The 12,506-nt window shown below is 36.7% G+C and overlaps 3 protein-coding genes across 3 annotated transcripts in view; 2 read left to right on the top strand and 1 right to left on the bottom strand.

Moving 5' to 3' along the window:
- Positions 1-12,506, top strand: part of LOC106661899 (COMM domain-containing protein 4) — a 61,771-nt gene that overhangs the window by 2,062 nt on the left and 47,203 nt on the right. The window lies entirely within an intron of this gene.
- LOC106661897 (ATPase ASNA1 homolog) lies at positions 3,072-4,344 on the top strand. Its single transcript, XM_014385632.2, has one exon. It carries the CDS (start codon positions 3,296-3,298, stop codon positions 4,319-4,321), a length of 1,026 nt encoding a protein of 341 aa, XP_014241118.1. The 5' UTR covers positions 3,072-3,295; the 3' UTR covers positions 4,322-4,344.
- LOC106661898 overlaps positions 6,051-12,506 on the bottom strand; it is a 30,389-nt gene continuing 23,933 nt past the window's right edge. The window contains exon 2 of the mRNA XM_014385633.2: positions 6,051-7,124. Within this exon, the coding sequence (XP_014241119.1) occupies positions 6,284-7,124 (841 nt within the window). The 3' untranslated portion in view covers positions 6,051-6,283. The remainder of the gene's footprint in view (positions 7,125-12,506) is intronic.

The raw sequence follows: 12,506 nt of genomic DNA, 5'->3' as shown, positions 1-12,506 counted from the left end.
TGATGGAGAGAGAAAACAAACTTTAGATTGACATACTTAACTTTATTTACAAAATCCGGAGCACAAAAATAAAATTGGACAGAATGGACTCTCTAGGTAGATAAAACTCGAACCAAATTCAAAAATAATAATTTGAACATTAATGATAAATTAATTAATGGGAGGAGTGAGGTTGTTTTTACTTGCACAAGTTTTATATATTGATTTTAATTTTGATAGCTGGAGACGGATGTCCGGTTCAGCATCTAGACAGCTTCAGTATTTAGATTTTTAGAATTCGCTGGGTACGTTGTGGCAAATGTAAGAAGAACATGTTTTGCTTTTTCAACGAGCGGTTGAAATTTTTTGTTTTCCAATCGGAGTCAAAAATGGGGGAAACGATCGAATCGAAATTAGATTTTACGGTGGAGTCTGAAGTAATGTGTATCAAACATTCGTATGCACTTGAAGACTGCGTTGGCTTTGTCGTAACTGAAAACAGTTTGACCACCCAAGCGTTACAGCGTTGTATCTCGTGCTGTTGGAAAATGCACAAAGGTCCACCAAACTTCGAAGGTGTTCACGTATTTCATCAAATCAACGTGTCGTTCGCAAGCTCTAGTTTTTTTTCTTAAAACATTCTATTTAACGCAAGTATACACTCCATGTCTTCCTTCTCAACAGATTCAACCCAAAACTGGATTTTTCTTTTGAAGGCGAGAACTTTGTCATTAACATAAAAACATAACTTTCCCATAGAAATCTCATCTCATTCATTTTGATGAAAATATCTGATAAAGACTACATATTCATACCATCCTTTTTAAAAATATAGTTCATACTCACAGTAAGTGTCTAGGAACTATTGACTATAACTACTTACTGTGAGTAGGTTGATCTTTTTAAAAAGGATTGAACATCGCACTCACTCCACCATTCATCATTTCTATGTATACTTACCATTTCTCATCAAACTTTGGCCAATTTGACATTGTGGTCCATCAACAATAATTCAGCACGTAATTCCTGTAATCGTGTAAGTGCTTTCCCATGAAACATCTCACTTCTGTGTGGAGAAGCAGGGAATGATGAAGACTTGCTATATCGTCACATGGTATTGTGAAAAGTTTTGACTTCAATGGCCGCGACTTGATATAATTAATAATTTGAACAGTCTCATCCAAAACTTTCTTAAAAGAGGCTGGCATTTGTTTCATAGCTAAAGCATGCCTATGAAGTGCACGACTGCTGCTGCAAAATAAAAAACTTTAGATTTCACTACTCATTGTTATTGGTTTTTAATTTTATTTATTCATTCTACGTATATATTAGTAATTATTAATTTTTCTTGAAGTTCGCCACGGTCCCCCTATGGATTGGGTCGGCGTACCCCGAAGGGGTCCACGGACAAATGTATGGGAAGCCCCGTCGTAGAGAATCCACTTTTCATTACAAGTAACAATTCTATCCAGAAAAGGTTCGTTTCTGTTCCGGCAAAGAAGTTTGTGCAAATTTCCTAACGATGACAATGCATTAGAGTCCCAACTTTCGAGGTTTTTCACATTTCCGATTCCTTAACATGACCAGCAGTAGTCGATTTGCTAACTGAAAGATTCTCTGCAAGTTCTCGAACAGTTGTTCTGGGATTTTCTTAGACAAAAGTTTGCAGAAACCCATCATTTAAGGAAGAATCCTTCCATGACCTTCTTTCTCCCTCTCGAAATCTTTTAAACCATCTCTCCTCACACTGCCATCGCCCCTGACTTCATTAATGTTCCGGTACAGTTCTTTGCTTGGCAGAGGATTAAAAAGTGTTCGCTTTCGTACAAAATAATCCATCAAACGTAAACAGTTTACTATATAGAGGGATAATTGGAAGAAAACATGAAAACCTGCATTATTTTCCGGACAACCCAAAAGAAGTTTAGAGGACTAGATTAGTTTTTATTTAGAAATCGATTAACGGTCACTAATCACCACACAGGACTAGATTAGATTAAATATAAACAAATTACCTTCATTTTTCAAAAACTTGCATTTTCGCAAATAAAATAAAAGTATCCCAGTATTGGATAGGTGGTGACTACTACTGACTGGTTTGTCTACCTATTGTGAGATGTTGCTAATTGTGGCGTGGTCATGAACCAGGAGCTTGTTCCTCCCGTTTCGGCTTCTCAACATCATCAGTGGTAAATTTTCATTGTCATATTTGACAAACCAAAATACTGACAGTCAAACCAAATTCACAGACAACATTCAGATTCGCTGATCAGGGGATGATCGTAAACGTCAAAGCTATTTACACAAAGTTGTATATTACTCAAACTTTTTTTAAAAATAAAGGATTGTTGTACTCACAAAACTTACTTTACTAAGTTTTGTGGTTTTGTAGTAGAACCATCCATTGCAAAAAGTGAATTGATATACTCACCCCACCTCCACTATTTAGAACGAAAACAGACCATTTTCCGCAATAAAATCAAATTCATTACAGTTCGTGCTCCGATTGACCGAATAACGTTTTTCAATTAGTTAATATTTGTATAAGGTATTTGTTGAGATAAAAAATCAGTGTCACGAGCGGGATTCGAACCCACGACTTTCGGCTTGATTGCAAAAATGATCGAAAATTCGAAAGGTGGGGTTGAGATGGGAAGTAGTGTCCGAGTGGATCGAAGTCACGATAGCTCAAGTGGTAGAGCAGCGGCGTATCTAGCCGAAGGTCGTGGGTTCGAATCCCGTTCGAGACACTGACTTTTTTATCTTAACAAATACATTATATGAAGATTAATTAATTGAATAAAATCAAAATTCATCTTAGTAGACAAGGTTTGTTGTATAAATTGTTTTCGTTTAGACAACTCTTTGAGAATAAAAACATTTATTGGAACAAAAATTGATTGGTCTGTGCTAAATTTTGTAAAATCAAATCATTTGTCAGTATTAATAACAAAAGTAAATCGAATAATACTTGTTGGGAGAAAGAGTTCCCCTCTGACTTTCTTGTATGAGCAACCCATTTAAGAAATTATTGCTTATTTATTTTTTAGTCTTCATCGATTATAAAAATAAAACATGTGTTATTTTAAAGTTTATTTTTAAACAGGCACCTTTCTTTTTATTTATTTATGCATTATATTTTAATCGTACATGATAAACGTTTACATTTCGAATACACGTCCTTACAAAAACTTTCTAGAGAAGAAAAATACAAAAGTTAGTTCGATGACGAAATCTGTTCAAAAACTCGGTCCGTTTACTTTAAGGTTTGATTCGATTTGGCTTTTCTTAGATTTGTTGTTCGTATAATATTGCAATGGCTTTACTTGATCCGACGAGAAATAGTTCGATAAAACCGACTCTAATCCCCGAGCCGAATCTGAAGAATATCATCGAGAAGGAATCGCTGAAGTGGATTTTCGTGGGTGGAAAAGGAGGAGTCGGGAAAACGACGTGCAGTTGCAGTCTAGCTTTACAGCTGGCCAATTGCCGTAAAAACGTGTTGCTCATCTCTACGGATCCTGCTCACAACCTCTCGGACGCTTTCGACCAAAAATTCACATGGACACCGACGAAAGTCAACGGCACGGAAAATCTGTTCGCGATGGAAATAGATCCAAACGCGTCCTTCTCGGCTTCGGGGACGTTGGGAAACGCCGAGTTGGACTCGTTTTTTCGTGACGTCGTCAGTGCTTTGCCTGGGGTCGACGAAGCCATGGGATACATGAACGTCGTCCAGCTCGTGAACGATATGGACTTTTCCATAGTTGTCTTTGACACCGCCCCGACAGGGCACACCATCCGGTTGTTGAGCTTCCCGAATCTGTTCGAGAAGTTTTTCGAAAAAGCTTCCAGCCTGAAGCGCCGTTTGGGAGGTCTCTTCGATCAGTTCACCTTGTTTTGTGGCCTTTCTTCGAGCGACGCCGCACCGGCTCTCTCAAATCAAAAGTTCGATCAGATCCTCGAAGGCATGAGGCTCGCCAACGAACAGTTTAAAGATCCCGACCATACGACGTTCATTTGCGTCTGCATCGCAGAATTCCTTTCAGTGTACGAAACCGAAAGGTTGATCCAAGAGCTCGTCAAACTTCGAATTCATACGGACAATATCGTGGTGAATCAGCTGATGGCCAAAGGAAAAAATCAATCTTCTTCTGAAATCAAATGCAATTTTTGCGAAGGAAGGAAAAACGTTCAGGAGAAATATCTGGGGCAGATAATGGACCTCTACGAAGATTTTCACATAACGCGACTACCGTTGTTGGACAAGGAAATCCGTGGGACGACCGAGTTGAAGGACTTTTCAAATTATTTGTTAAAACCCATCCAATTTTCTAAATAAAAATTAATTTACATGAAGTAAAACAAAACTGTGTCAAATAAATATTAATCCAACGCGGCAAGAAAATTGAAATTATGAATCCAGATTTAATGAGGGACGGTATGAGAAGTGTTTCATTTGAGACCAATGGCGGCCAATAACACGTTTATGTTCCACTCCAGCAGAAAGAAATAGGAAATAGCTTGTTTACATTTTTTAATCTGCCTAGTTTCATTTGGGTAAACATAAAACAGTTTTGAATTATATATTTATGCAATACGAGGAAAGCATTTTAAAAATTGATGGTTTACGCGAAGAGATTTACATTGGATTAAAATGCCTTTTTTAACCTTTTACTTAAGAAGTTGAGATTCTAAGAGAACTTGTTGCTTGAATTTTTCCTTTTACTGTATATTACAACTTCCTTCATTTTGGTATCAAGTAACAGTGTGTGTATAAATAAATAGATAAACAAGAATGGAGAAACTGCTATTTTGTGGAGAAACTTATTTAACTCACTGGACAGACGCTACCGTGGCCATCTTCTTTTTAGTTGTCGAGGAGGGTTAGAGAGAATTCGTCGCGATGTTAGGATTTGTATTTGTAGATTTATGCTTGTTGGGAGGTTTGTACGGAATTGTCCGTAACGGGAATGGATTACATCTTGGACAAAAGGAATATTTAGGTCTATGTGGGTAGTTTCGTTGGACATGTAAAAGGGAGCATTAAGGATTTTTCTGAGTATTATGGATTGGGCTCTTTATATTCGGAGGATATTGGAATGTTTGGCTGTACCCCACACTTCCAGTCCGTAAGTCCATATCGGCATCACTAGGGTGTTTACAAAGCCGACTTTTGTTTAAGAGAGGTAGGTTAAAGCGTTTGTCAAGAAGTGAACGTGCTCTGTAACATTTAATAACTTCTTGTCGTTTTAGTCTTGTGTGAGGATTCCACGTCAGACGTTTGTCATTTTCTAGGTACCACACTTTGTCAGCAGTTGGGAGAGGGTATTTTATTGAAGTAGACTGGAGCAGGGATCTTTTTTGCGGATAGTGAAGGTTATGTGTATGGAGTTTTCTGTGTTGAATTTTAACCTTTTTTTCTCCCACCATGACTCATGTAGAGTGAGGTGTTCCTGAGGTTTCGAGTGGAAATGACTGGATCACAGTTGCTTGAAAGCATCGTTGTATCGTCTGCAAAGGTTAGGGTAATGGTGTGAGGATGAGATGGGAGGTCTGCTGTATACACCTGGTACAGTACGGGCGCCAGAACACTGCCCTGCGTTACACCAGAACGAGAAGGTTGGGTAAGACGCCGATCCTTCAATGACTCGGAAGTACCGGTCAATTAGTTCGAAGGATGAGGCAGTAGGTAGAGATGTACATAAACGAGAGCAGCAAGTACTTACCGATTCCATGCGACGATCATAATAGAGGTTTAATTCAAGTGTGAATAGCGGATTTAAAAATCAGTCGTAAAACTGTTTTATTTCCATTAATTTCTTTTACATTTTATTTTAATAATTACTTATTTCCATTTCTATACAACTATTAATTTTGCAACAGTTTAATCAATAAATAACACTGCTCAATAAATTTAAATATATTGTACCATTAAAAATATAATGTCCTTGAGTACACAACATGTATATAATTCGATTCCACCGTGTAGTGTTTAACTGTACCGTTATTAAGTCCATTGAAGTCTGAATGACGGAAGGAATTGTTGCTCAGAACAAAGAATAAACCAATAACAGTACGTGTATATATTTATTACTTTATTGTATAGCGGTCTTTTTAACAATAAGTACAACACGATAAATCGGATGTAGGGGTGATTTTTGAATCAAGGATGAAAATATCGACGTAGTAATCTAGGCCTTTATTGAATGTGAAGTGTCCGTTTTGCAAAAATATTTCAACTCCAACGGGTGGGAATAAAACACTATTTTTGGTACACGATTTAGGAATGAGGGTTTAGTGTCTACGTGGAACGCTTTCCTCCCCAAGCATAGAAATCCGGGCCACGCCGTATAGGACGAAGGAGGGATCCCCAAGAATGCTCCTTAAGGAGAGTATTCGGGAGAAGTCGGAACGGTTGGGCTGATCGCGCTGTTCTTTTCCCTCCCCATGATGAAAATATCGGCTTCCTTTTCCAAGAGCTGTTCGGGTTGGCTCTTTTAAATATCAGCATATCCGCCGTGCTGTTGATAGCCCGTTTACCTCCCCAAGAATTGAATTTAGTCCGTTTAATCATGTCTCGCCAAGTTTCGTCCTCCCGTTTTCCACCCCAACTGTTAAAAGTCGACCTTTTGTCTTGGTCGACGTACTCCACATCATCGTCTTCATCGCTCAGTTTCTCACCCCAGGAAGTGAATTTAGATATTTTGTCTTCTTCGGGATCTGACCTTTTTCCCCCCCATGAATTGAATTTGACCCTCTTCCCTCCCCAAGAGTTGAACTTTGCCCTTTTTTTCCCTTCTTCGTAATCCGCCGGTAATCGTTTTCCTCCCCACGATGAAAATTTACGCTTTCCGCCCCAAGAAGAAAATTTGCTTCTCTTTTCTTCTTCGTCTAAAAGATCCTCGGATCTTTTACCACCCCAAGAAGAAAATCTCATTTTTGGCCCTGGGGAGTCTCTCTTGGATTGCAGCTCTTCTAATATTTCATCGAGTCCAGAAGCTCCCCTCTTATCTCTCCCTGGAACGACGGTTCTATTTTTTTCTGCCATTTCGATCGATTTCGACGGCCGCGAAGAAGCGACGTCATCACATCTTATTGTGTCGCAACTTATGGCCAACCATAACAGACATAGCAACATCAACCTGCAAAAAAAAGAAGAAGAATGCTGTAGGGTTATTTCGTGCGTATTCTAATTAAATAATTACACAAAACACACATTTAATGGTGGTAAAAAATATACACAATACAATATTAAGTATAAAAATTACTTTTAAACAATACGTACATTTTAAGACAACCAAGAAAAAAGTAAATACGTCAAAATATGGTTGTAAGTTTGAGATATTGCGTTTTCACCGTTTTATTTTTAGTCTGTATTTAACACTTTTAGACAATTCAACTAACGATCTTTATTTGCCCTGACTTTGATTGTAATTTTCTTCTGTACCGTACAACAAAGATGAGATCCCTCAGGGCATCGTCTTGTCTTGTTACTGGGAGCAATTACTCATTTAAGAGATGGATTTAGGCGGATTTAGTTCCTCTTTGTTGAGATTTTATTGTTGGACGGAAAGGCATAATAAACTTATATCCTTGTAACGACTCATTAATTTTTGTTAGGATCTTTTTCCGATTTTGTCTTATTGGATGATTTTTGTGAAAATTAATTAATCTTCTCTATCTCTCCTCTCTCTCTTTCTCTCTCGCTCCAATCTGACAGCTTAATGGACCTTGTATGCTTTAAAAAAAATTCTGCCTGTTCATTTGTACACGAAAGTCCTCTTTACCTTTTTCCATAAACAACGGTAACCCGCTCTACTCGTGTTACTGCAAAAATAACGAATATTAAATTCCTATAGGAAATGATTTGCGAAAAAATCTCTAATTGGTGTTTTTTTTATTTTTATTTAATTTTAATTAAAGGAATTATCTATTATTAATAATTTCATTTCTTTTTGGTAAAGTAACAAAAATATACAAATAAAAAACATGTATCGAAAGGTGCACTTGATAATATTATGGTAGGAATTTAGTTTTTTGCATCCTTAAAAATGTTAATAATTTTTATGTTTCCAATCTTAATCAATAAGAATAGGTGGTTCTATTTGTTGATACGTTGAAGTTGAGGTGAAGAGGAACGTTAAACTCTATTATAAAAGTATATAGGGTAACAGGCATGCTAAAACAAAGAGTTTCAATCTCGTTAACATCCGTTCCACATTTCCCTTCATCAATCTATAAGTGCTCTTGAGAGTGGATTATTTTAGACGGGTAAATGATACGTTGCAGAATTCGCGTGATTTTTGGTCTGATTTTATTGTAGAAATTGGTCACAGTTGGAAATTTGAACGTTCAAACGCAAACGAGCATCGCATCTATTATGCACAACGTTTAATCATGGAAAAACATTTTTCAACGTTATTGACGTTACATTTTTCATTATTTTTCGGAAAAATGTTTCCCCTTCAAAATTTTAATTATCCCCTTGCTATCTAATTCCTTTACGTGAGCTAGCCTTTCAATTTAATTATTCTGCATTCAAAACATACTAAATTGTCTCAATTGTTCCTAATAGCCGGCCCATCACATTACTTGAAAATGAGAGGCTTGATGGATGTTCAAGTACATGTTTTTCTTTGATAATTACTTTTATCACTCTTAATCATGACCATACACGCATTGCCTGTTTTTCTAATAGCTGACACTAAATTAATTACCTAATTGTTTTTATAAACAAAAACAAAATAAAATCCCTACTTTTAATAGTATAAATTTCTAATCTATTAGCGCGAAAGGAAGTGTTTGCTTAATCCCGACCCGTGTAATATCGAGTTCTCTGGAGTGAGTATGACGTCGGAGAGTAAAATGAACTTATTAGCGAGAATGGAGTGGGGTCAATCCCGCCCCGAGGAATATCAAAATATCAAGTACTCTGAGGAAGTGGAAGTGACAAGACTTCTATGTTTATATGGGATGATTATATGACACGTATGTATATATGTATGTACTGTGTCTATTCTGAAGTTGATAACCTAATGTACAAATGAGGGGCTGGCATTTTAGGATACCGACTTAGTTTTCAGTCAGTAATAGTCAGTAATAGACGCTCAAATGACTGCAGGCCGAAAAATAGGCGTAAAAGACCAGAAAAAGAAGAAAATGCACGCAGAGGGCCAGCGATGACCTCAGCTGTATGTCCGCCCTTTATATAGGGATAGTATGAAAGAGGCGGCCACAAGGCCTACTGCACCTCGATCTGAATAGATCTAGTGTTCCCCTGTTATTTATATGTAACTCGCTGGCCAGCTTGTAGGATCTTGCTTGCGGTTTTTCTTGTCCTAGTGGCAAGAACTTGCACCTACATCACAGAAATATAGGTGTTCTGCGGTCTCCTCCTCTTCCTGGCAGTATGTGCAGTGTTTCTTCTGTCTGTACTCCTATCCGGTGCATGTGCTTTCTTAAGTGGCAGTGCCCTGTTAGGAGTCCAACCAGAATCCCGGCTCGGTAGCGGTTGCCTTCTAGCAATTATTTTGTAAAGTTTTGCGGATGGTCCTTTTATTCATACCTGTGGTATTGTTCCACCAGGTTTTGGACTCATTAAGACTCCATTTTAAGATGTATCCTCTTTTGTGGCTGGATGCTAAGCCACAGTATGGTTCTGGATCCAGAGTATAACTTCTAATTGTGTGTGGAAGAATTGACCAACAGAAGTTAATTTTTTTTGAAATATTGAGATTGTAGACAATGATGGCACATGATAGAAATAATAAATATTATAAAGGTGGGGTGAGTATGTCGATTCACTTCTTTTAAATGATGGATCTACTCGCTTTTTATTGTTTATAACGATTTCGAGAATTAAACGCTCATCATCGGGTTGAATAAATTACAAACTCGTCTCTCGACGTGAATTGTATGACTGGCCAATCGACTGCCAATACGACATTCACACCAAACAACACAGGGAGTTAACAAGATTGGTTTGAGAAAATACAAATAAATCAAATGTAAAAGTAAACATGGAGATAAATGTATAAATAATATCACAGATTTTGATTAACCAACTATTATAAACATGTGCCTAAATAATATTTAACATACAATTAATCACTAATTTAAGCTTATTTTCTGACTGAGATGAACTTCATGTGTATTCCAAAGCTTATTATAGGTATTTAAAGTCTGACCAATTAATTGTTTTGTGAAAATTGTGAAACCAAGCTATTTTTTTAAAGCCCATTTATAAGTACGTCGGTTCGAATGCAGGGCCGCTGGATTCGAACCTGGGACCTTTACCTTACAGTGATGAGCGCCGTGTCAACGCCTAAACCGTTGGGGCCACCGACGGTTCTAGCGGTACGCCCTTTTCTTTAATTACATCAAACCAAAATGCAGTAATTATATAATAAATGGGAAAAAAGTGGTGACGGCGTGACAAATGGGAATGGGGTTAATCTAGTGATTCAATTTTTTTTTTTATCCTGGGTGCTTTTCACATTAACTTAATTCAAAAGCACAAAAAGAAAGAAAAACGAAAGAAAACACATAGAAAAGAGACATTAAACTTAACGAACAATCAAAGCAGAAAAATTGGACAAAATATCTACACTAAACACTTAACCAAATTAAAAAAAAGAACAACAATACCGAAGTTGTAAAACCGATCTCTAACTTAATAAAAACGACAAAAAAGTGACCATACAAAACAAACAGACCATAAAAAAGAGACAATAAACATATTGAACAACGAAATTATGTTGAAGTTTTCTTTTCTTTTTTGTCCTTACAAGAAGACACCTGCACACATATGAAGAAACAATGTGCCCGTACGTCTAGGAAGAAGAGGAGACAGAAGAACATATTTTATGATTTTGTGAGGGTCTGTGTAGGTACAGATTCATGCAACAAGAAAGGAAAAGACGCAAGATCTACATTAAGGATCCGCCGGCAAGGTTGTGGAGGTTGATTAAGAACCCGAAGCTTGCCAATTATTTATGAAAATAGACGAGCACCCTGTACCTAAGTGTGAATACAGTTGACAACGGATGAAAGTAAACAATGTCACTTTGAAAGATTAACTATTTATAGGTAATTCAAACAAAATCGGATCAGATTTTTCACTTGGGTGCTATTTAGCCCAACAATACTATTAGGAAATTAGAAGTCACAAATTTAACAACGTTTTTTAATTTTAAATTCAACAAGTCCTAACTGCGGACAAGGTGCGGTAACTCGGACTGTACATTGGCAAACGACTGAAATGTCAGGAGGTTATAACACGACATAGAGCTCTTGCACGACTTCTTGACAAACGTTCTAATTTACCTCTCAAAAATCAAAATTACATTGTTGCTTTACAACACCATAGTTAAGATGGTACGGTCTTACGGACTGGAAATGTGGGGTTCAGCCAAACATTCCATCATCCACCATACTCAAACTGCTCAGTCCTTAATACTAAGAAAAATACTAGACGCTCTATTTTATTTATCGAACCTAACTACACATACAGACTTACATATCCCTTTCGTTCAAGATGAAATCCGTTCCCGTTACCGTAAATTTCATAAATACCTCCCAACTACCGTAAATTAGAAAAGTCGCATCCCGACGTATCCCCTCAATCCCTCCCCACCGACTGAAGAGACAATGGCCGCGAGATCTCCTAGGAAGTGATGGTGATGATAGTTAAAATGATAATGATACAAGTATCAATTAAACAGACAATATTTTAGAAACATTGGAGTAATACCAATGGGTGTTTTCTCCACTCTTGGTTTTAATTTTGTATATATTACCTTGATCACTGTTACTTGATACCTACTGAAGGTAGTTGTAATGTACTGCAAATTATATTTAAAAAAACTATTATTGATACATTCATGCTTTCCGCTAATTTCATTTAATCTTCTCAAGAAATCTTCTCAATCTTCTCTTCTTCTCTCTAACATACTTGCGCTTTTTTTAAAAATCTCATGAAAATAATTCTTAAACAATCGAAAAAAGAAGAGAATTTGAAACATCTTTTTAAAAAACATTTTGTTCAAAATTAATACGGACAAAATCATCAAAAAATAAATACACAAAATGTGATATTTTTGTCGATGGGTTCCGAGGTTAATGGTACTGGTAGTGACAGTATTATGTTAAGATGTAAACTTCCTTTTTGTCTTATAGAGTATAATTATAATTTCTTGTATTTATAGATAAATTGCAATTTTCGAATTTTTTCTACCGACTGAGAATTTTTTTAGAATGTATATTTGATGGTTTCAGAAACGAGGTTTGTCTATTTTCACTTTTTGTTTTGGTCAGACTCGACTAACTGCTGACAGACGTTCAACAACTTGCAGACTGCTCGATAGAACGTAATATTTTTTTGCCCAGAACTTTTCAATCGATTTTTTTACCCTCATCCGCACATATTTAAAATAAAGTCATATCGTGTATGTTTAATTCAGCGATACATACATTTTATCAACAACAATTTTTACATTGCTAAAGCAATAATAAAATGAAAATAT

This window comes from Cimex lectularius, unplaced genomic scaffold (genome assembly GCF_000648675.2).
Source record: "Cimex lectularius strain Harlan isolate CLEC.00 unplaced genomic scaffold, Clec_2.1 scaffold57, whole genome shotgun sequence".
NCBI classification, from domain to species: Eukaryota; Metazoa; Arthropoda; class Insecta; order Hemiptera; family Cimicidae; genus Cimex; species Cimex lectularius.
This window is presented reverse-complemented; position numbering and strand designations above follow the sequence as displayed.

Coding starts and splice junctions, on each gene's coding strand:
- LOC106661897 (XM_014385632.2), top strand. CDS start 3,296: ATGGCTTTACTTGATCCGACGAGAAATAGTTCGATAAAACCGACTCTA.